The sequence below is a fragment of the Leucopleurus acutus genome (genome assembly GCF_964270905.1).
Source record: "Leucopleurus acutus genome assembly, chromosome: X".
Taxonomy (NCBI): domain Eukaryota; kingdom Metazoa; phylum Chordata; class Mammalia; order Artiodactyla; family Delphinidae; genus Leucopleurus; species Leucopleurus acutus.
This window is the reverse complement of record NC_139148.1, coordinates 102,258,523-102,284,561: the sequence shown is the minus strand read 5'-3', so window position 1 is coordinate 102,284,561 and position 26,039 is coordinate 102,258,523. Positions and strand designations below refer to the sequence as shown.

The following is a 26,039-nucleotide window of genomic DNA, read 5'->3' as shown; positions in this document are numbered from 1 at the left end:
AGTAAGATAAGCAAAATGAGAAGACAGAAAAACACACAGCAGATGAAGGAGCAAGATAAAAACCCACCAGACCTGACAAATGAAGAGGAAATAGGCAGTCTACCTGAAAAAGAACTCAGAATAATGATAGTAAAGATGATCCAAAATCTTGGAAATAGAATAGACAAAATGCAGGAAACATTTAACAAGGACCGAGAAGAACTAAAGATGAAACAAACAACGATGAACAACACAATAAATGAAACGAAAAATACTCTAGATGGGATCAATAGCAGAATAACTGAGGCAGAAGAACAGATAAGTGACCTGAAGATAAAATAGTGGAAATAACTACTGCAGAGCAGAAGAAAGAAAAAAGAATGAAAAGAACTGAGGACAGTCTCAGAGACCTCTGGGACAACATTAAATGCACCAACATTTGAATTATAGGGGTTCCAGAAGAAGAAGAGAAAAAGAAAGGGACTGAGAAAATATTTGAAGAGATTATCGTTGAAAACTTCCCTAATATGGGAAAGGAAATAGTTAATCAAGTCCAGGAAGCACAGAGAGTCCCATACAGGATAAATCCAAGGAGAAATACGCCAAGACACATATTAATCAAACTGTCAAAAATTAAATACAAAGAAAGCATATTAAAAGCAGCGAGGGAAAAACAACAAATAACACACAAGGGAATCCCCATAAGGTTAACAGCTGATCTCTCAGCAGAGACCGTGCAAGCCAGAAGGGACTGGCAGGACATATTTAAAGTGATGAAGGAGAAAAACCTGCAACCAAGATTACTCTACCCAGCAAGGATCTCATTCACATTTGATGGAGAAATTAAAACCTTTACAGACAAGCAAAAGTTGAGAGAGTTCAGCACCACCAAACCAGCTTTACAACAAATGCTAAAGGATCTTCTCTAGGCAAGAAACACAAGAGAAGGAAAAGACCTACAATAATGAACAGAAAACAATGAAGAAAATGGGAATAGGAACATACGTATCGATAATTACCTTAAATGTAAATGGACTAAATGCTCCCACCAAAAGACACAGACTGGCTGAATGGATACAAAAACAAGACCCATATATATGCTGTCTACAAGAGACCCACTTCAGACCTAGAGACACATACAGACTGAAAGGGAGGGGATGGAAAAAGATATTCCATGCAAATGGAAACCAAAAGAAAGCTGGAGTAGCAATTCTCATATCAGACAAAATAGACTTTAAAATAAAGACTATTAGAAGAGACAAAGAAGGACACTATATAATGATCAAGGGATCGATCCAAGAAGAAGATATAACAACTGTAAATATTTATGCACCCAACACAGGAGCACCTCAATACATAAGGCAAATACTAACAGCCATAAAAGGGGAAATCGACAGTAACACATTCATAGTAGGGGACTTTAACACCCCACTTTCACCAATGGACAGATCATCCAAAATGAAAATAAATAAGGAAACACAAGCTTTAAATGATACATTAAACAAGATGGACTTAATCGACATTTATAGGACAGTCCATCCAAAAACAACAGAATACACATTTTTCTCAAGTGCTCATGGAACATTCTCCAGGATAGATCATATCTTGGGTCACAAATCAAGCCTTGATAAATTTAAGAAAATTGAAATTGTATCAAGTATCTTTTCCGGCCACAACGCTATGAGACTAGACATCAATTACAGGAAAAGATCTGTAAAAAATACAAACACATGGAGGCTAAATAATACACTACTTAATAACGAAGTGATCACTGAAGAAATCAAAGAGGAAATCAAAAAATACCTAGAAACAAATGACAATAGAGACATGATGACCCAAAGCCTATGGGATGCAGCAAAAGCAGTTCTAAGAGGGAAGTTTATAGCAATACAAGCCCACCTTAAGAAACAGGAAACATCTCGAATAAACAACCTAACCTTGCACCTAAAGCAATTAGAGAAAGAAGAACAAAAAAACCCCAAAGTTAGCAGAAGGAAAGAAATCATAAAAATCAGATCAGAAATAAATGAAAAAGAAATGAAGGAAACAATAGCAAAGATCAATAAAACTAAAAGCTGGTTCTATGAGAAGAAAAACAAAATTGATAAACCATTAAAAAACAGAGAAGACTCAAATCAACAGAATTAGAAATGAAAAAGGAGAAGTAACAACGGACACTGCAGAAATACAAAGGATCATGAGAGATTACTACAAGCAACTCTATGCCAATAAAATGGACAACCTGGAAGAAATGGACAAATTCTTAGAAATGCACAACCTGCCAACATTGAATCAGGAAGAAATAGAAAATATGAACAGACCAATCACAAGCACTGAAATTGAAACTGTGATTAAAAATCTTCCAACAAACAAAAGCCCAGGACCACATGGCTTCACAGGCGAATTCTATCAAACATTTAGAGAAGAGCTAACACCTATCCTTCTCGAACTCTTCCAAAAATAGCAGAGGGAGGAACACTCCCAAACTCTTTCTACAAGGCCACCATCACCTTGATACCAAAACCAGACAAGGATGTCACAAAGAAAGAAAACTACAGGCCAATATCACTGATGAACATAGGTGCAAAAATCCTCAACAAAATACTAGCAAACAGAATCCAACAGCACATTAAAAGGATCATACACCATGATCAAGTGGGGTTTATTCCAGGAGTGCAAGGATTCTTCAATATACGCAAATCAATCAATGTGATACACCATATTAACAAACTGAAGAATAAAAACCATATGATCATCTCAATAGATGCAGAGAAAGCTTTCGACAAAATTCAACACTCATTTATGATAAAAACCCTGCAGAAGGTAGGCATAGAGGGAACTTTCCTCAACATAATAAAGGCCATATATGACAAACCCACAGCCAACATCGTCCTCAAAGGTGAAAAACTGAAAGCATTTCCACTAAGATCAGGAACAAGACAAGGCTGCCCACTCTCACCACTCTAATTCAACATAGTTTTGGACGTTTTAGCCACAGCAATCAGAGAAGAACAGGAAATAAAAGGAATCCAAACCAGATAAGAGGAAGTAAAGCTGTCACTGTTTGCGGATGACATGATACTATACGTAGAGAATCCTAAAGATGCTACCAGAAAACTATTAGAGCTAATCAATGAATTTGGTAAAGTACCAGGATACAAAACTAATGCACAGAAATCTCTGGCATTCCTATACACTAATGATGGAAAATCTGAAAGTGAAATCAAGAAAACACTCGCATTTACCATTGCAACAGAAAGAATAAAATATCTAGGAATAAACCTACCTATGGAGACAAAAGACCTGTATGCAGAAAATTATAAGACACTGATGAAAGAAATTAAAGATGATGCAAACAGACGGAGAGATATATCATGTTCTTGGATTGGAAGAATCAACATTGTGAAAATGACTCTACTACCCAAAGCAATCTATAGATTCAATGCAATCCCTATCAAACTACCACTGGCATTTTTCACAGAACTAGAACAAAAAATGTCACAATTTGTATGGAAACACAAAAGACCCCGAATAGCCAAAGCAATCCTGAGAACGAAAAATGAAGCTGGAGGAATCAGGCTCCCTGACTTCAGCCTATACTACAAAGTTACAGTACTGAAGACAGTACGGTACTGGCACAAAAACAGAAAGATAGATAAATGGAACAGGATAGAAAGCCTAGAGATAAACCCACGCACATATGGTCACCTTATCTTTGATAAAGGAGGCAGGAATGCACAGTGGAGAAAGGACAGCCTCTTCAATAAGTGGTGCTGGGAAAACTGGACAGGTACATGTAAAAGTATGAGATTAGATCACTCCCTAATCCATACACAAAACTAAGCTCAAAATGGATTAAAGACCTAAATGTAAGGCCAGAAACTATCAAACTCTTAGAGAAAAACATAGGGAGAACACTCTATGACATAAATCACAGCAAGATCCTTTTTGACCCACCTCCTAGAGGAATGGAAATTAAAACAAAAATAAACAAATGGGACCTAATGAAACTTCAAAGCTTTTGCACAGCAAAGGAAACCATACATAAGACCGAAAGACAACCCTCAGAATGGGAGAAAATATTTGCAAATGAAGCAACTGACAAAGGATTAATCTCCAAAATTTATAAGCAGCTCATGCAGCTCAATAACAAAAAAACAAACAACCCAATCCAAAAATGGGCTGAAGACCTAAACAGACATTTCCCCAAAGAAGATATACGGACTGCCAACAAACGCATGAAAGAACGCTCAACATCATTAATCATTAGAGAAATGCAAATCAAAACTACAATGAGATATCATCTCACACCAGTCAGAATGGCCATCATCAAAAAATCTAGAAACAGTAAATGCTGGAGAGGGTGTGGAGAAAAGGGAACACTCTTGCACTGCTGGTGGGAATGTGAATTGGTACAGCCACTGTGGAGAACGGTATGGAGGTTCCTTAAAAAACTACAAATAGAACTACCATATGACCCAGCAATCCCACTACTGGGCATATACCCTGAGAAAACCATAATTCAAAAAGAGTCATGTACCAAAATGCTCGTTGCAGCTCTATTTACAATAGCCCGGAGATGGAAACAACCTAAGTGTCCATCATCGGATGAATGGATAAAGAAGATGTGGCACATATATACAATGGAATATTACTCAGCCATAAAAAGAAACGAAATTGAGCTATTTGTAATGAGGTAGATGGACCTAGAGTCTGTCATACAGAGTGAAGTAAGTCAGAAAGAGAAAGACAAATACCGTATGCTAACACATATCTATGGAATTTATGAAAAAAAAAGTCATGAAGAACCTAGGGCTAAGGCAGGAATAAAGACACAGACCTACTAGAGAATGGACTTGAGGATATGGGGAGGGGGAAGGGTAAGCTGTGACAAAGCGAGAGAGTGGTATGGACATATATATACTACCAAACGTAAAACAGATAGCTAGGGGGCAGCAGCCGCTTAGCACAGGGAGATCAGCTCGGTGCTTTGTGACCACCTAGAGGGGTGGGATAGGGAGGGTGGGAGGGAGGGAGACGGAAGAGGGAAGAGATATGGGAACATATGTATATGTATAACTGATTCACTTTGTTATAAAGCAGAAACTAACACACCATTGTAAAGCAATTATACCCCAATAAAGATGTTAAAAAAATTGTATTAAACAATGGCAATTTAGAGCTTCCCTGGTGGCGTAGCGGTTAATAATCTGCCTCTCAATGCAGGGGACACGGGTTCAAGCCCTGGTCCGGGAAGATTCCACATGCTGCGGAGCAACTAAGCCCCTGCGCCACAACTACTGAGCCTGCGCTCTAGAGCCTGCGAGTCACAACTACTGAGCCCACGTGCCCCAACTACTGAAGCCCGCACACATGGAGCCCATGTTTCGCAACAAGAGAAGCCACCACAATGAGTAGCCCGCGCACCGCAACAAAGAATAGCCCCCGCTCGCCGCAACTAGAGAAAGCCCGCGTGCAGCAACAAAGACCCAACGCAGCCAAAAATTTAAAAATTTAAAAAAAAAAAGAACGTCAATTTAAAAATAAACCTTCAAGATCACCTAATTTTTATATCAATTAAACCCTGTAAGTTGCCATACAAATAGTGACAAAAAAGTTTTCCATGCTCAGCTGTCCTATTACAAAAATCGGTTAACTGAATTTGTCTTGTTGGAGTTACACATACTAGAGCGGAGACCTAGACTTTGCCTTTCCCTAATTTTAACTCCATCTTGGTTCCTGATGCTTTTAATTATGTTTAAAAGCTATCAAAACCAGATCAGAAATAAATCTTGCTATCTGTTTCAGTCATATTTATTCCTAAAAGCCTAGTCTGAAGTTTTAGTTTAGATGAGGTAAATGGCCTGAACGTTCAGAGCCCACCGATACAATTCACACTGAAAGGAAGGATTCATTCATCTGAACATGTATTGAGTGCCTACAATTTGCAAGACATCATACAAGGCCCTGGGGTTATAAGACTTGGTCTCTGCTTTCAAAGTGCTTATACACGAGTACCCTCACAGCTTATGTATCTTCAGCATGACAATACTTTAAAAAGAAGCAAAAGAGAAGAAACACTGGCAGTTGGTAATTTGAAAATGATACTCTTCAGAAAGGAATGACAGGACAAAATAAAAAGCACGTGCTGATTTTAGGGAATGCCTGGTCAGGCTCTCTTTACGCATTTTGCTGTTCTAGTATTTACAAAGGTAGGATTTAACGGCTTCCTTATCTGAGGTTTGGAGAGGTCTTCGCAATGATCCCTGTTCCCCTTTCCTTCTTGCTATGAAGCAAGGCCACTCGCAGCCACAAAGCTCTGCTCTTACCTTACTAATGAAAGCTCGCAGTGAGGCAAAGACATGTTTCAGCGACACTTCAGATTGCCCATTTTTAAGAAAAGCAAGATGAATATCAAATACTTTTTTCATTAACGGGTTGTGGCCATCATTATTTAAAAGTTGGCTCTACAAAACATGAAAAAAAAATTTGCAGAAAGAGTTTATGCCGCTCCCCCTAGAATGAGAGAACAGGCTTTACCAACAACCTGTTTATCAAACCACTGCTTGAAAAGTAACAATAAAAAGTTTAACATAATCTAAAATCATCTGTGCCATCTTTCAACTTGGAAATCTCAAAATACTATATAAACTACATCTATACTTAATTCCATAATTTTAAATAGATGAAAAAAAATCTTTTTCCAGTATAACACAGCAAATACAGAACTAGTATGGGAAGAGTATTTTCTATTAACCTAACCATATTGCTCCTCAATTCAGAAATCAGTAAAGTAAAAATGGATACAAGGTAACCAGGCTTTGTATTTCTCTGACAAAGTAATGTAAGAATTAAGGAAAACATCAATTCCATTTTAAAAGTCTATTATCTAATTTGCTTTTAAATGTATGTTTAGTATAAGGTATCTTTAGCCACTGGTGACAAATTAAACCCTCTATGAGTAGAGATAATAACAGGGATCACAATTGAACAGACTACGTAAATTGTTTAAATGTTCCTTGCAAATAGAGATATAAGAGAAACAACAAATTGTAGAGAAATATCTATTGGTTTGTGAGCCTTTAAAAAAAAATGCATTGGTTAACACCTCCAGTCCTGCTCTCCTATCCCTCAAGAAACTACCTACCAGGTTACAACTTGGCCAAAAATAACAACAACGAACCAAAACAATATGCAAACCTGTAACAGATTTAATGGTAACCCTGATAGCCAGAATCCCTGAATGGTGTTTGATTTTTCTGTTAGTCTACTTCTAATAAGCATGGGGTAGTGGTTAGAAGCATGGACTCTTGTGACAACTGGCCTAGATCAGAATCCTGATTCTGCTAACTAACCACCTATGTGACATTAACTTCCCTGTGAGCCTCAGTTTCCTCATTTTAAAATGGGAAAAATAACAGTATTTATATCACGAAGCTAGTGTGAGGATTAAAGGTGAGTTCACATTTGTACTTTTAAGTTTATTAAGGTATAATTTACATACCACAAAATTTACCTATTTTAAGTACATGATTCAACTATTTTTGGTAAATTTCCAGGGTTTTGCAACCATTACAACCCAATCATTCCCATCATCTCAAAAAGATCCTTGGTGCCCATTTGCAGTCCTCTTTTCCACCTCCAGACCCACGACAAAAAAGTGGGTTAATATTTCTAAAGCACTTAGGATAGTGCCTTGACATCTACCAAGAGATGTATGTTAAACAAATAAGAAGTATTTGGATAGGAGGAAAGAATACAATGCAAACCTTAAGACCAAATGTCTTACTTACTGGCACAATAAAAAATGAATTTGGGTTGCATATGAATCAGAACTTAATACTTCATAAAGGGATTTTGCAGCCTATTTCTTATTAGTACCTAATTCAGTTTTCCCTGATAAGCCTATTTGAAAAGCACAGGCCAGGTTTCCATAGTAAATCCAGAGGGCTGAAGCAATTAACTGAATTACTTAGAGAAGGGGGGAAGAAAAGAAAAAAAATCTGTCTAACTCAGATGAAAAGCCAGCAAGAGTTTTCACTTTTGAGTTCTCCCACTACTGTTACCCTTCATTATAGTTATACAGTCTTTACTTTTCAAAGCACTCTCACATCCATTATCTCATTTTACACCTTCAACAACCCTGCAAGATAATTGCTTTTAATTTCTTCTTCTTCTTCTTATTTTTTAATCCTAGCAATGATGATTTGTATCGAGAGGCAAGCATCTGAGAGAAACCACCAGGCACCTGACGAGGGAAGCCAGCCAGCCGGTCTGCCTGGACATCATCTGGCTTGACAAGATACCTCATCACAACGGGTGTTTGGATAAACTGACTCAATCATAATTTGGGCTAAAAATGACTGGATGTTTTCATAAAAGTGTGAAAGAAAACTGTTTTTTAAACAGGAAAATAAAAGAGAAGGGAAATTCAGGGCAAATTAGTCCAATCCTCTCATTTTATGGATGTGGCATACGAGTCTCAGTGATTTCCCAAGGTCACACAGGAGCCAAACTAGGTCTGCCATCCAAGTTTCCTGACTGCTCACTGGGGGCTTTTATACTATACTAAGCTTCGTCTGACTAATTAGTTTTTGCGTAATATTTTCTTTGCAATGATACCGACTGAGTTCTAACTCTTCATGTTTACCTTGAAGCACTGGGTGAAAAATGATATGGTATCTAGTACTGTTAGGGAAACTTCAGTAGCAGTATTGCCTTCAAGAAGTGCCTGATGGAAAATGTCTGCTTCAGTTGTTGCAGAACCTGGGATTTAAAAACAAAGAAAATTAAAACTGCCCAACACAGAGATTCACATAACAGTTTTGAATGATTTTCTCCTCCGAAGACTCAGAGAGAGAGACAAACACAAAGAAAGCAGGCTTTCAATACCTGCAGACTTAATGAGTTTCACTGTATTTACTCCTTAATCAAATATGCTCTGGGTTAATCAGTTCCACTAATTTTTACTTCAGCTCTGTATCAACAGCTCTGCAACAAATAATTAGGTGCCCCCTTCTTTGGAGACAAGATTTCAGTGATGAACTATGGTGATGTAACCAGGAAATAACGCAGGAGGCATTTTAGGCTGTGCTGTTAATTATGTGTGCAAAAATGAGAAACTCATAGAAATGCAGCTACATTACATACAGTGGCGCCCTATGGCCAGATGTTTTCAATGATGCCAGTGGTATGAGACGTTTCTAAATCAGGAGGAAAACAAAGCATCTGGGCCAACTGAAATACATAGGTTCATTATACTGATATTTTTACAAGTGACAAAGAGCAAAGCTGAAGGCTGTAAGACTTGCATTTTTTTAAAGGTCTTGACTCTGTTAGCTCAGGTCCATCTGCTCAAGACATTTGCTTTTATTATTAGCCCTATCGCAAAGCCAGTTCTGCTGGCTTCCTTTCATGCAATCCCCAAAGGACTGTGTGGAAATGAACGTTTATCTCACTCTTTGACTTTTTTATTAATATTTGTTTCTCAGAGGATGGCTTCCATTTATATAACCCTGTAGCTTCCTCCTTGTCCTATTCGACTTGTCAGTACTTCAACCTGTGTGAAATACATCTTTGTCAAAATACTATTTACAGTTCTTTGATTTCTGCGGTCAGCTCAGCATGGATAATCCCTTAAGATCACTGAATGAACAATAGTAACTCTAAACAAATATTATACATACTATTATATTAAGATGCCGTTATTTGCATTAAAGTAGGAATAAAGGATATCGAATGTAAAATAATATAAGAACAATAATTCAAAGGGAAAATTAACTTCCTTGATATTGAACTAAGAAAAAAACCCATCATTACCTAAAATTGCTGAAAAATCCATGCATATCTTATCATATATTCACATATGATGAAATGACTGTTCATAAACAGAGATATGCAATTGTATCTATGTATGGGAAATGATTACCAATTGTATTGGAGATTTAAGCCAGTACTTCTTTAAGATTAAATAGTATTAATATCTGTTTCAAATGGGTACCCTACACACATTTTTCACTTACTGTGATTAAGTGTAAATGAACTTTCCAGGCTACTAAGATGCTGAAGCCGGGCCTGCATTATTCCTGATCTGTTTCGAAGAGCTGGCATGGTTTGCGATTTTCGGTCTATTCCGAAATGTTTTGACATCCAGGCATCATGCACCCTAAAATAAATGTTAAAGTTAGGAAATGGAGCACTCTGAGAATACATCTCAACGTTAGATTTTTTAAACTAATAAATGACGAGGTTTCCACATAAACACTGTGTTATGCTCAGTATTTACTTGGCTTCAATGAGGCATCACTGGAAATTGTATGAAGCTTAATGTATATTTAAAATAGTTTATACTATACGAATACAAGTAAGGAATTTAGAGGGAGTTTCTTACTTCCCTTCTTCTTCTCAAAAATATCAGAGTGAAGTGGACAACACTCCAATGAGATCCAGTCTTCTCTCAGGAGGTAAGGAAAGGCAAGAGTCAGAGAAAACAGTGAGAGGGATACTAGGAGTTGACGTAAGGTGGAAGAATTCCTGGCGTTAGATGTTTAAGAATGAGTGCCTATCTAATCTGTTTCTGGACCCAAGTTAAACTTGGAGCAGAAATTTTTACTCTATAAACATGTCTATTTGCACATTTTTCTTTGTTTTCCTTTAATTTTAAGGTTCCATTAAAAAAAATTACAACCGGGTAATACAGGAACTGAGGAAGAAAAGGAGTTTGTCTATCCTCTAATAAACATAGAGGGCGGGTCAGCAGAATCTTAGAGGTTAAGGTTCATGGCGGTAGTTACCATACTAGGTCTAAACCAGTTCCCAGTGCTGGGAAGACAGTGGAAATCATCCCTTGAATTATTAGGATGTTCCAGAGACTCAGCAATAAACCCCATCCAAACAGCCTCTTTAGTTTTTGGAAGTGCCATGGAATTTACTTAGAAAAAGAATTCTATTTGAATTCCTTTAATGACTAACTCTACCGCTGAAATATATCTTATTGAAATAAGTAATCTTTTCCTTACAGTTCCTCAAACATTTCCTTAAGTATTTATTTCACTAAGACTTACACAGCAAAAAGAAGAAATAAATAGTATATAGTGCATGTCCCAATTGCTGTCGGGGATTTCTATTCACGTTAGTAACTGAGGCGAGTACTGACAGGTTGTAGATAAAAGTACAGATCTTACAGTTGTCCTCACTTTACGATTTCCTGCCTTCCCCTTGATCTAGCCCTTTCTCACATCCTTCAGAAGAGACAAGCATCTGTTCTAGGATTAGAGCAGAAACTCTGCATATCAGTCTAACGATTACCCTCTGGAAAACTTTAAAAATGTTCACATCAGAATTATTTCAACTTTGAGTTGACACGCATTAACTAAATCATGGGTATCTTAATGTCAACTCAAAATGAATCATCTAGGTTATACATGGCATAATTAAGGCTGCCCTCTGTTGGAAGAGAAGAAAAAAAGTGGAAATTGCAGTGCTATGGGAATTACCTTGCTATGTTTCTTTTCCCCATATATCTAAAGTGAAACAAACATACTCTAGAAAGAAAAACAATAGCATGTTAGTAAGATATTACCATACTTTGCATTTTAACAAGTAATATTTGAAAATTCACGTGTCACAAAGAACGACCCATTTAAAATCACATTACAATAATGTTTCGGTATACAAAAATAAATATACAAATAACTACTTGCCATATTATATCTTTCTACATTTATCTGCTACAATTACATCAACACCAAAAAGCTCCATGTCTTCATATACAATTCTAATGACATATTTTTTTTAAAAAACCGTCAATGCAAATCATCCCTTGTACTTTATAGTGTGTACCACACCAAAGGTCTCTAGCACAGTCAGTAACACCTAAAGAGGTTCTTAAGCAATTGGGGCAATTGCTATATTTTTTATAATGGCATTAAAATACTTTCTAGTATGGAAAATCTCAAACACATACAAAAGTAAAGAGGACAGCAAACTAAATCCCACATACCCAGCACCCACCAGCTTCAACAATTATCAGCTCATGGCCATTCTTAACTTATACCCCAAACAGGTCCCATGCTCTCCCTCCACACTCCCTACCGCCTTTATTTTTTTAAAGTAAATCCCCAACATCATATATTTTCATTAGTAAACATTTCAATATAATTAGAGTAGTTTCTTTAATCATAACTTTTATTTGCTGACATTTTCTGCAAAATTTTGAAAGACTTTACTAAGTTTTTATGCATAGATTACCCTCTTTGTGTTTTGGTAGACACACACGGTATCATATATGTGTACTATTTATTTAGAAATTTCTTACATTTCATTCTAATTTTTCTTTTAGCTTTCAATAATGACGTAAAAATAGCTCAGCATACAATATAGGACAATTTCCAACCTCCACCTAGGAAAAAGGCTAGATTTTTTCCCCTAAGGACCTTGCAATGGAGATATATATATATATATATATGGAAATATATACATATATACATTTCTGAAGTGAGTAGAATTACTCAGCTCTACATAAGAGTACAAATTCTAAATTCCAACATTTAAGCTGCTCCATTAAGCCAGCATCTGCTCTAAATGAATGATTTAGGACAGCTGATGCCACTTCCAGTTTTCCAGATCACAGAAAGACTCCTGATGGTCTGCAAGGATGCACTATTATTAGCTAGAGTTTTCTATAATATCAGAAGTATTTCATCTCCATGTTTTTCTTCTATCTATGTGTGAAGAACCTGTACATCAGCCTCTAAACTATCAAAATAGTTTAACATTTCCTACATTATTAACAAATATGCTGTTGAAAACAGAAAGGGGGTAATATTTTATTATGTATAAAAATTAAGCTCCCAAAAATAAGAGGAAATTTTATGAAAATAAGTTAATATAACTTACTCTAGAAGTATAAGGATGTTTATGAGCTCCTGAGGAGATACTTTATTCCAGTAAGTTAAGAGTGTATCTGAAAATGGAATGAATAAAGTGTTACGTCTTGAGATAGCATAGATCTTACAGCAAATAGCGCGGTGAACTCCAAAGTACCAATAACTTAGTTTCAGCAACCATTAACTCACAGCCAGTTCTGTCTCATCCATATCCTCTCCTCCTATCTCATCTCACTGCCCAATACCCACACTGTATTCTTTTAAATTAATCCCAAATATACCTTTTAATCTGTAATTATTTCAACTTCAACAATTATTTTTATGTATTTTATAAACGTTCTTTTGGATGGCTTATCATCCCTGAAGACAGAGGAAGGGAAGTAGACCTGGGATTTTTAATAAGCTTCCTAAAATTTTATGCAAGATGGTGCGTTTAAGTACACTTTTCGGAAGGTAGGGTCAAGCACCTTCGCCTGCTACTCAAAGGGCTCTGCGAACCAAACAGTCTGAGAACTTTAAACTTTAGAGGAAGAGACTGATAACTTTCTTTTTCCTCTTTGCCTTCGGATTATCAACCTTGAAGTCCTGGCAATATACAAACATACACACACATTAATGGAACAACTATTTCAGATATAAATGTCCCTTAAACCTATCACATATACTTCTCTTTGGAGCTGTTCCTTTTTTTTTTTTTTTTTTTACTTCAAAAACACTCATGGAGACGTTTTTAAAAAGAAAAATATTGCCCTCACTTAACTTTCCATTCCTTTTTTATCCTGTTCAGATATAGCTAATGGTGTCAGCAGGTCCACTTCTAAATTTAAAAACCTGGTGGGGATCGCAAAAGTAGGCAATGACGGGGCTTCCCTGCTGGCGCAGTGGTTGAGGGTCCGCCTGCCGATGCAAGGGACGCGGGCTCGTGTCCCGGTCCGGGAAGATCCCACATGCCACGGAGTGGCTGGGCCCGTGAGCCATGGCCGCTGAGCCTGCGCGTCCGGAGCCTGTGCTCCGCAATGGGAGAGGCCACAACAGTGAGAGGCCCCCATACGGCAAAAAAAAAAAAAAAAAAGTAGGCAATGACGTAATGGCCTGCCCCGCGAGAGCCTCTGAAGATAGGGATGGACCACTAGGTAACGTTGGCTAAACGGAGGGGTGACAGGGAGGGAAGAGTGTGTGGGTTTTGACTTTATTTCCCCAATTTACTCAAGACCATGAGTATTGATAGTTTTCAACGTTTATAAAATACTGATCATCAGGAATAAGATGCTAACGTAAGGTCAAATTAGATTTGTTTCAAAAATAAAGTGAGCGCTGACTTCCGGTCCACCCCTCCGCCTTCGGGCGCCCTTCCGGCTCAGCGCAGCATGGCTCTCCCAGAAGTCACCGCGTTTCCGGTCTCTCCGGCCTCTCGTTACAGGCCGGCTCGCAGGCCTCGTCTTCTGCGCACTGGCTCTTCCCGCCAAAAGGAGGCTCAGAACTCCTTTCCGCCGCCAAACCGGGCCCTTCTGTCTACCCCCGAGCCATCCTCACACCGGCCTTGTGCTCTGAAGCCTCTTCGCAGGTCTGTAGAAGGGGTGAAACTCTCGTCCCGTCCGCGGCCCAGCTCTAGTCAGCAGCCCTTCCGCCATTTGGCCGGCGGCGGTTTGTCTCCACTGTTTCCCAGTCCCAGTCAGGGAGACGAGATGCAGGCGGGCAACGTGGGTGGAGGAGACAAGGAAAGTGGCCAGAGCTCTCCCGCAAGAGGTGAAATGCAGGTTAGCGTCAGTGATTTGTCTTCTGACGCTTTTAAAAAAGCCTGGCTAACACTAAAAGAGCTCCATGACAAGGAGCTACGCCGTCTCCACGGGAAACTAACCAGTCTGAGGAAAGAGCGATTGGCAGACAGAAGGCAGGCGGGCTCCAGAGCCAAAATTAAAGAGTTGCTGGAGCAACAGAATATCCTGAATGTCACCATCAATGACCTGCAACATAAGTTAAGCTCCAAAGTATGTGACCGCTGTTCAGTGAACGAAATATACAGGAAGACGCTACAGAAAGAATATGACCGTAACCAACAACAAAATATGAAGGTTATTGCTGAGCTCACAAAAGAAAGGAATAAATTAAAAGAAGAAAATAAACGGCTTTATGCGAGACTAAAGCTGAAGGAGCAACAGCTTTATCCTTCTAGTTCTGATAGTGATGACGGCTTCATTTTCCGCACCCAAAAGAAGGGGCTCGCTTTTACAGTCAGGGACCCTCCACCCACATTTCAGTTGCGTCCGCCCTACAGACGGGTAATGCCATCAAATACTGAACAGATGAAATCTGGAGACAAAAAGGAACAGCAACAGAGTTCCGAGCCTCCAATTCCATTTTATAGTAAGGACCCCACTGTGGTGCCAGAGACCCCTCTGGAGAGTTCCTCTAACAGCAGCAGGCCTCCCACAGGAAGGAGTGCCAACCAGAAGTCACCTGCAAGTCTTCCTTTAACATCTGCACCTGGCGCTCAAGGGGGGCATGGATTTCAAGGTGACTTAAGCCGTCCTGAAGACAGGCTTGGCAGTGCTCAAAAGAAACCGATCTTCACACAGAAGAGCTCCACACAAAAGCGTAGAGCTCAGAGTCACTTCTCTTGGAGCCCTTCCAGTGTTTCTGCGGGAGAAAACCCACCTACTCCATTAGTACCTGCAACTACAGATGAATATACGCTTGATGATACTAACTCATTTCCTCATTTTACACAGAGAAAGGGAAAGCCCCCTTCATATGTCTTTCCTCTTGACTATACATCTCGTGGGAAAAGATCAGCGGCTCGTCTTTCCCAATACAAAACTGGATTTTCGGTGAGACATAGCTGTAACCAGCCACCTTCCAATGAAGAGGTGACTGCGAGGAAGCATACTGCTGAATCTACAGGTGCAGCTGGTGCTGATGCGCCACAAGGTGAGACCCAGATTTCCACTTTGGGGTCTACAATAAAGAGAAAAGCCGGGGTACAGCCAGGAAGAAGGAAGTAGCTTTCCCTCTTCCTTTCTCTTAAGGAGACTGCTTTTCTTTTCCAAGAGAACAGTCTTGCTGTCAATTCAGACTGTGTAATTGATAACCCCTGACTCTGATACACTTCTCAGAATATAATATACAAAGCAATGAGACCTACACAAAAGTTGGGCAAATGACTAAGACTTTGAAACAGTGAATTATTGCCAGTTAATAAATTTCAGCTACAGAGAAGGAAACTCATTCTTCAGAATCCCTGTACTTTGATATGAAAGTGTAGAGTCTACCATCTTTTTGCTGAAATTAAGTTGCTACTGTTTATGACTGTAAGAGTTCAACATTTAAATGCATATAGAGTAACGAAAGTGAACTATTTACTGGACTTGACAAGGTATAACGAAAGTGAACTATTTACTGGACTTGACAAGGTATAACGAAAGTGAAATATTTACTGGACTTGACAAGGTAACTAGAATACATTCATTGAGAAGGACCAAGAAGCAGATATCTTTTGGAATAAAACGAGTATGACTTAACAGATACCATGCAGCATGACTTTACACTTACAAAAGATAAAGAGGAGATGTGACTGTAAGACGAGGGGGAACTATGAAGTTCTCAAGAAACAAAGCATTTATGGTTTTACCCATGACATGAAGAAAGCAGCCAGTGGCTTGTCACTGGTTAACACTGTATGTGGCATGTGGGCATGTGGGGGTGTGTGCACACGTGTACTGGGTGGAGGAGAGGAGAACTAGTCAACGATGCATCTCCCTCTCCTCCTTCCTTCTCTCTCTCCCCCTACCACCCTCCTTCTTACTTTCCCTGGGCTGTGGTGGTATTCAACTACTTTTTTCTTTTTCTCTCCAGTTTTTTGTTTTCCATGTTGCCTCTTGGGCCTTAAAAAAAAAAAAGACAAATTTATTGAGTGAATTCATGTGCCATAAAACTCACCCATTTAAATAGTGCCCAATACAGTAGTTTATGGTACATTTAAAAACTTATAAAACCACCACAGTTTTAGAATATTTTCATCACCCTAAAGAAAAAAAACCCATACATATTAGCAGTCACTTTCTATACTCCCCCATTTTTCACCTTGTGGGGAGACAAAAACAGTGAGCTGTGGCTGTAGTTATTAACTGATCTGTTATCTCCTGGAATGAAATACCACCAGAGTTGAAAATGATTTCCCTTTACTGTTTTCTTTCCCCAAACATGGAGGCTTATCACATTGCCTCAATCATCTTTGATGTTTACTCTAAATCGTACATTCTTAGAACTTGAAGATTCTAGTTATTTAAACCTGTTTTATTAATATACTTTAGAATTAACCATTCATATCTAGCTTTTGATCTGTTTCAATGTTTGTAGTGAGTTAACTATCAACTTATTTTATGTTCTTATATGCTGCCTTATTACAAAAAAAGATTTAATATTTACTAAAAACGAAATAAAAAAATAGAAAATAAGTAAAATTTAACTACTGTATTATGATGATCAGAACCCAGGTGCTTTTATGTTCTTCATTCCTGCTTACTTTTTTTTTTTTTTTGAGCAAAAACAGAAAAGGAAGAAAGGGGAGGGAATTGTGTAAACAAATGTGGTATTGGGAATAAGATTTTACTTCCAGAGGACATGCAGTTTATGAAAATCCTTTGGTTATATTTTATCTTATAAGGTAAAGAGGAAATGGTAATACTAGTTAATAATACAATTGTACACCAAGGAAAAAAGAACAGAGCCTGGAAAAGAATGTGACACCATGCAAAACTGTATAATGGTACTGCAAAAGATAACAACGACATTCCTTACCCTCAAAGAACCCTTCCTGTCTTTTTGTTTGCTTCTGATTTTCCAAATCCTGGGTCAAATAAAAGCTAAAGTGTTAACTATGGCACTGGTTATTGTTATTTTTTTCTGTTTACGTTGGTCATTTAATGCATTATATGCTCTGCATGAAAAAAATGTTTAGCACTTCTAAAACTATTGCCTCACTTTAGAAACTAATTTTTAAATCAAAAAAAAAAGTTATTGCAAAGAATCAAACTTGTATGACCGAAATGAACCTATTTTAAGTTAAAATATAGGAACATTCTAAGGTCAGAGTCTTCAAAGTTCTGTTTCTCATGTGCATGTGTTCTACATGCAGATGATGGTCAAATATGTGTTGCATGAACTTGTAAACCTGTGAGGGTGGAGTACAGTCCACGATTAATATGCTGGTAACTCACCTTCAGAAATCATTTTTACTATATACAAATAGCACATCAAGAGGCTTCTGATTTCATACTGATCCAATCGGTTATACTGAGATACACTACTCCTTGCAGAACTCTGCCGAGTCTGTAATACAAAGATAGGACTTTTCTGAAACAATATTGGTACTGTAGCTTCCCATAGCCTTTAACTCAATAACTGTTTTAACCATTAGTCCTGTTTGGGAAAATTCTAAGCATAAATCCACATTTTATATCACATTTGGAAGGTAAATGGGCTGACTCTTCTTTGCTACTGTACCTAATAATATCACTGGAAATTACCTTGCAGTCTTCATCAAGATATAGCCATGAATATACTGTGTATGTTTCATTCCCATAGGTCCTGTGTTTTAGTAAGAAAACATTTTGAATAATCATATGTGGCTATTCCAGGAAAAAATAGCTTTTACGTCAAGGAGAAACTTAACTAAGGTACATCGAAGCATAAGAAGCATTTTAAACTCTTTAACTTCAATCTCTCCTTAGAGTTTATTAAAATCCAACGTCTAAATAATAGGTCAGAAAATCTATCTTAAAAAGGCTTAATGACATTACAAGATAATTTTACTAAGGAGGACCCAGTAATACTTCAAAATTAGAGCCTCTACAAAGTAGTGATGTTCCTATTATTTAGTGACTTTTGTTAAAATACCAGTTAAAAATGACAAGACCTGACTTATTTGGGGATTTGTATGAATACAGCAATGACAATCTCCTAACGAATGTACCCTTGTTAGAAACCAATACTTTCAGCTGAGCTAACCTGGGCTGGGGATATATATTTACTAATCTAGGACTCACCAAGAACGTCTGCTTGGAGCAAAACATCTAGGTCCTGAACGCTTGCTAGCTGTGTGGCTACTGGCAAGTCATTTAACCTCTTTGTCCTTCATGTGTCTTACCTATGACAGTGTCTGTTGTCTTAATTCTAAATGGTGTGAAATAAGAACCTTTATGATTAAATTACTAACTATGCAAAGACTCAATGGAGTATATAGTCCAGTGGTTCTCAAGGGGTGGTTCCCAACCAGCAGCATCAGCATCACCTGGGAACTTAGAGATACAAATGAGCAAGCCCCCAGACTGACAGAAACAGAAATTCTGGGGATGAGGCTCAGCTATCCATTTTTATAAAGTTCCCCAGATGCACCCTAAGAATGCCATGATCTAGGAGAAGAAGTGCCGGAATTAGAAAACCTGGGTTCAGGCCTGGCCCTGCCATAGTTGTGTGGTTGTCCTAAGTCACAATCCCAGTTTTAATTTGTAAGTTGAGAGTTGGAATTTATTATTTTTATGGACCCTTCTAACTCTAATTTTATATGATTCTCTGATTTTACGTAGCAGCGTGACAAGGCTTTACTGGTCTAAAGTGAGGTTTCTCTGTCTCAAGGCAGACATATCCCAAACTTCAATGTCAGGCTTGAAATAATTTGATAGAAGAGTTAGAGAATATATTGTGATTAAGTGATTCTGGGATGCTGAGATCATCCATTTGGGGACCTAATTTTTCTTCTCCCATGTTAATGTCATTACTCTATTACAAAAGAATAAAAAGCTGAATCCTGCCAGGGAGTGATTTAAGTGACAAGGTACATTAGGCATTTTAAACTTGAACCTTCCCTCTCTAGAACAGGTTTACAGAGTGCTAGGGTTAAAGGAGGTATTCAAAGTTGGAACTCTTAAAGATGAATGCCTTATCCTCTATAAACAGTTTTAAAATATCCAAGCAGCAGGTGCCAGGATAGGAAGGAACTGCTACAACATCCAAGCATTATGGGATGCTTTTTAAAGATCCAGTACAGACTACAGGAGAGTAGAGAGACCCCTATTTTCATAAAAAGAAAGACTGCTGTAGCTTAACACATCACTAGGGTTATCCTATATACTTAGGTTCTTACATTTTCACCAGTGCTGCCCTGATCTGGAAATCCTGTTGCTCCTTCTGGGATGAGGGAACCTCTCGAATCTTCCCTCTTAATTCCATGTCCATTTTGAAAAGACCCATAAGCTGGAAAAAAGCCAAGTCCTTGTTAGCAACAGGAGGAACTGTCAAAAATAATTTTAAAACTAAGCACTGGGTTAATTTAAGTAAAGACATATTTTAGGAAATAGATCTTGGTCATCTAAAATGTGAAGTTTATATATTACATCAAAACACCATAAGAAGCCAAATAAAGGGTAAGCAATTTTTTTCCTTGAAACACTTTAACGTGTATGAAACTACAAGAAATTCCTTGCAAGTCATAAAATAAAGGCAAACAATTAGATAATTTTATAGATAAGGAAGTTTGGCCCAGAAAAAGGAAGTGTCTTGTCCAGGACTGGAGACAGATGATTGGAAACCAGTGTTTTTCTCATTATCCTAAGCTAAATTTTATACAAGCTGAGACAAGGAAACCTAAGCAAAGAAACGTGGCTGCAAGTGTAAGATTTTAATTAAACTTTAGTAGAGATTGTGCCATGTATAGTTTTTATTATGAAATATTTCAAAAATACAGAGACGTATAGGGTACATTTCTAAACAGCCATGCCACGTATAATCTTTAAAGGACTTTTAATTACCGGTGTCTTTGTCAGTGCTCAGACTCCCTCTACTTGTAGGTGAAGCGAAGCCACATGCAAACTCGTCTCTGGATGCCTGTAACACAGTGTGATACCTCTGTCATTTAAATACACTTGTACACTAGGATAAGAAATCGGAATTAACAATGAGATGGCACCCTAATTTTAAACAAAGCTCACTGTGAAAGTCTAAATCACATATCAGTATTGGTATTTAGGGGACATCTCTTTTAAAAATGGATCCTGGGGGCTTCCCTGGTGGCGCTGGTACCGTGAGCCATGGCCGCTGGGCCTGCGCGTCCGGAGCCTGTGCTCCGCAACGGGAGAGGCCACAGCAGCGAGAGGCCTGCGTACCACACACACAAAGAAGAAAATGGATCCTGGTACACTGTTACAACCATGACCTCTGGCAAAGTGACACAACTCTAGGTGGCTGGTAACAGCTGCAAACTGGTGTGACCTAAACATGATTCCATTCTCCTCCTTGAAGCAAGGGCAATACTAGAAGGAGAGGTGTGACCAGAGGCCCTGCATGATCTTGAGTTGCAAAAGAAAGAACGGGTAAGTAAAATATTTCCAAATATCACTGGCAAATGTTGTGGAGTAAGCATAAGCATGAGTAACTGTGTTTGTGAAGAAAGGCTTGCTTGCCACCCAGGTAAGCGATATAGCGTCCACATTTAGCTGATTCACATAATTGGGAGGCACAGGCAATCAAGTGAGGCTTAAAAGCAGCTTTCTCAGGAACCCAGGGTAGGCTTGACAAATCTACGGACATTTATTATGGGGAGTTTCCAAAGGAAGCTGTAAAGGACACAGTTTCACCTGCCACCCAACAATGTGACTTGGCTACTGAACATGTGAAGGTGATCTTGGGCCAGACAGAACGTGGAGTGGGCGGGGGGCAGGAGTTATTAGTCGCACTGGACAGACTGTAAAGTATACGCCACATTTGAAAATGGCAATTGGTAAAATGGAGCATGTCCAGAAGACTCCAACCAAGAAATGTAAAGGGTCTGAAACAACAAATGATGAAGTGGAGATATCTGGCCTGAAGAAAAATTGAGAAGGGACACGTGTGAAGGGGTATCACGTGGAGGTAGAAATGGATGTATCACTAGAAGGCAAAACTAGGACCAGTGGGTAGAAAATCTTGCAGATCTAATGTGAGGAGGAAAGGTTTCATTACTACTATGGCAAAATGTTGTTTTGCCAAGTGGAAGACTGATCACCTCCAAAGTTCCTTTCAACTCTAAGATTCTAAGGGGAGAAAAAAGCACAGACCAACTGTGATGAGTTAAAGCCACTCATCAGGAAGTGCTGGAAGGAGGCTGTCAAAGGGAGGAGAAGCAAAGGAATACAGTTTAATCCCTGGTGCCTAATATTTTGCAAAGTGAATGTTCTGTTCAGTTTTCCGGTTGAATAAATGTATGAAGGCATGTAACAGCAGCAAATCTTGAAAAGAAAACACTGAGCACAGAGGATTCTCGGCGTTCTCTTGGACCTCGTTACTCAAAGTATGGTCCTTAGACGAGAAAAAGCCAAGAGCCTGTTTGAAACGCATAATCTCAAGCTCCACCCCAGGGCTACCACATTAGAATCTCTGTCTTCATTCCCCAGGTGATCCATATGCACATTAAGATTTGAGAAGCACTGCTCCAGGAAGAAGTATAAATTTAAAATGCTGTAAAAGGTGCGCTATTGAGACCATACAGCGTATGACCCTAATTCTGAATACAGTCAATAAAACAGGATAAAATGCCAATGGAAACACATTACTACTTACAGAATTAGGCATGGCTGCACAAGAATACAAGGTATCTCGACCTGCTAGTCGCTGTATATTTTCCAAAAGCAGTCCAACAAATGGGAGGTACAATTGTGCTATTTTGGCTTGTTGGTTCTGAAAAATAATTATCAAAAGCTTAATAGATATATAATATGCCTGTATTACAAATAAAGTTGGCTCCATCTGTCCGTTTAAACACTAAAAGCAAGCTAATATCCATAACAAATTAGTGAAGCATGAGTCTATTTATATTCATAGTCTCTAACTGCTACACCACTTTGTTGGTATTTGAATTTATATACAATAGAGAGTCGAAGCACATCCCTCGAACATCACTACATAACAGGCAAAAGTTTATTTTTTTTTAATAGCAGATCATATTAGTCCTGCTCTTTAACTCCAGCAAGGGTTGAGTTTGAGGAGAGCAGGGATCCCGTCTGTCTTGTTCACTGCTTCATCCCCAGTGCCTGGGCACATAGTATATGGTCAATATACATCAGCTGAATGAATGAATAGATGGAAGAAGTAAAAAACTGGTGAATTACTGTATTCATTCAAGAAATATGTCTTTGCTTTGAGTAAAGCTGCAATTAAAATAACGTGATCTTGGCCCCCTAAATCAATTATACAACTTGGGAGATTGATATATTTGTAAATATGCAAGTGAAGCTGGCCACTGGTCATCTTAATGAATGTGGTACCTCTTATACGAATTTATTTATTGCTTTTCTCAGCTACAGACATTCCTCACCAGATATGGACATACATTCAAATCAGCCAAACCAGTGGTTGTGATGGCACAAGAGTTGCCCTCCATACTTCAGGACTTTGGGAGGTTTGTCTGTAGACTTAGATAAGGCCTCTAGGGTACAATGGTTAACCTATAGAATACAGATCAATAGTGTCTCATAGTTCCATTTATTCTTGAAATTGAACAATTTTTCATATGTTAATTGTCCATTTGTACTTCCTCTTTTATGAGTTTCAGGAACTCTTAACAGACCTACTTCTAATACACAACCCTAATCAGTAATAGTCTCTATCGCTAGGAGATTCTGGTTCAGTAGGTCTGGGCTGGGTCCCAGGAATCTGCCCCAGATGGTGCTGATGTGCACTGAGGTTTGAGAACCACTGATCTAGTTCAATATCCTGCTCAAGGCAGGAACAGCCCTTACCTGCATCCTTGACAGACGGTTAGTTTTTAAACTTCTTAAACACTCCAGCCCTTTCAGAGGTTCTGTTAGAAAAATCCTTTAGCAGTTAAGTTCTACCTGCTAGTTATAGCCCACTTCCACTTTACATGGCAACCCTTTAAATATTTGGAGACAATTACCACAAATTGTCTTAATTCACTCTTCACAAGGCTAAATAGCTGTTACTACTTTCCTTTATTCTTCACATGGCTTTGATTTCAAGAGTTTCCACCATCATCATCACCCCTTCTCGGCAGTTCTCTAATTTTCCAGGGTCCCACTTAAGATTTGAGAGGCAGTATAGTCTAGTGGTTAAGAGCACAGATTTTGAATTTTAGACACATGAATTCCAGCTCTCCTGTTACTAGTTACTTGATTGTGATCAAGTCACAACCACAGTTTTCTCTTTAGTAAGATGGGGATAATAACAGTGACATTAATTCATGTAAGCTAATGTTTAATACAGTGCCTGGCATATAGTGAGTCCTCAATAAATTTTAGCTACTATTATTAATATTATAGCTTCTAGATGGGAATTCATTTTAGTTCTGATAGTGAATGATCACTAGGGAAGGAGATACTACACCTTTCTCAGGTGAACAGGAACACAGGAAAGCATGCAGTCAGGGCAAATACATTAAAAGTTTTGTCTGCACAAAAGACAGAAAACCATCTAAGAATCTATTAACAGAAGACAGTTTAGATAAATAGAATAAGGTATATCCATATGATGGAATACTATGCAGATTTAAAATAAATACAGATCAAATCTTCAGGCTATATTGTTAAATGACAAAAGAAAAATGCATAATGGTTTCTATTATATATTTATATATATACATATATATATATAGCATATTGGCTTGTGCATGCATAAAATAGAAGTTTATATAAGAAACTGATAACAGTAGTTGCTTCTGGAGAGATGAATTGAGGCATGGAGGTAAGGAATGGGAGGGAGGCATTTTGATTCTCTTTTTTAACATGTGTGTAAGATTACCATAAAAAAAAAAAAGAAAAAAAAATCTGCCCACAGTCCAAGCAGAAATTGCAATTCTTAGGAGTCAACATCACTTGCAGTGGTACAGGAACTAATACAGACCCCAGGATAAATGTTAGATGTTGGATATTCTTGTTCTGGGTAGGAAAGATGTCTCATGGTATTAGGAGGGCTCCCAAAGCAGTTTTTGAGTAGCACATAATAGGGACCAGTGACATCTCCATAATTTCATTAGAGGAGAGGCTGAGGAAGGCAACATGGTTGGAATGGGGGGTGGCGGTGACTGGGAGATCTAGTCTCAAAGCAGCCTTTCCACAGGAAGAATTTTTTTCTTGACTGTATTTTTATTTGGGGTCACTTTGGGGGACCCAATGGAAATTATAGAGGCTCAAAGCTCCCCTCTCTGCCCTCACCTTGGCATCATCATTAATGGTGAACATGTTTTAAGTGAATGTATCAATATTTGACAAATGACCTCCTACTCAGGCCACCTGTGAAGTCTTTGGACCATACAGAGAAAGGGAATGAAGCAGGTCCATGAAGCAAAGTTTTACTGGGGAGAATCCTATACACACTTAAAACCTGTCAGAAGATTTTGAACAAAGAAAGGGCTTTAGAAATTACTGAAAGGGTAATGAGGCTGGCATCTCAATCTTTCCCATAGTCTAAAACCTCAAACACTCAAAGAGGCAGAGTGTTATTTACAGATAACAACAGTGATGTGTGTGTGTGCATGTGAGTACATATACTGCTCTCAGAATTTTAAAAAGTAACTAATGTGCAAATATGTGATATAAAATATTTAAAATTCTACCTCCAGGTAAGACACTAGTGAAATCCGATATTCCTTCACTTTCATCTAAGGAGGCAGGGGAAAAAATACAACTTCCTGCTTTAAGAACAGGAACTTCATTTTGTACTTTTCCCACAAATTCTTTGAAATCATGGCTAAAGACACTTTCCTCCGCTACTACTAGGTACAAACAGAGCCCAGTGGTAACTGGCATTTTTAAAGCTTTGACAAAGCTTGGTTGGAATGGATGACTTTAAGATATCTTTTCATTTAGATATATTATGCCAGTTAACTTACGTTAAGTCAATATCAACATTCACACACACACAAAAAGTGGCACATAAGAGAGCAACCCACACAAAATGGGAGTATGTTGTTATAACTATAACGTGGAAAAAAACGATGCAAATTGCAGTAAGTAATAACATCTGAAAGCTAAAGAGTTTAAGTCTACTTTAGGATAGAATTATATGAAGAAAACTAGCAAAATTTGTAAGTAAAACAAATCTTCATAATTAAAGAAATATATTAAATTAAATTAAAGAAATATATTTCTTTAATTTAGAAAGAAATATATTAAAGAAATATGTTCT

General features: G+C 38.2%; 1 protein-coding gene across 1 annotated transcript in view; it reads right to left on the bottom strand.

The window, feature by feature from the left end:
• Positions 1-26,039, bottom strand: part of DOCK11 (dedicator of cytokinesis 11) — a 191,681-nt gene that overhangs the window by 44,776 nt on the left and 120,866 nt on the right. Inside the window, exons 32-40 of the mRNA XM_082865385.1 lie at positions 22,458-22,574; positions 20,672-20,747; positions 20,008-20,117; positions 18,083-18,194; positions 12,877-12,943; positions 11,475-11,522; positions 10,002-10,144; positions 8,630-8,745; positions 6,309-6,446 (exon numbers count right to left, since the gene is read on the bottom strand). Of these exons, the coding sequence (XP_082721511.1) occupies positions 6,309-6,446; positions 8,630-8,745; positions 10,002-10,144; positions 11,475-11,522; positions 12,877-12,943; positions 18,083-18,194; positions 20,008-20,117; positions 20,672-20,747; positions 22,458-22,574 (927 nt within the window). The remainder of the gene's footprint in view (positions 1-6,308; positions 6,447-8,629; positions 8,746-10,001; positions 10,145-11,474; positions 11,523-12,876; positions 12,944-18,082; positions 18,195-20,007; positions 20,118-20,671; positions 20,748-22,457; positions 22,575-26,039) is intronic.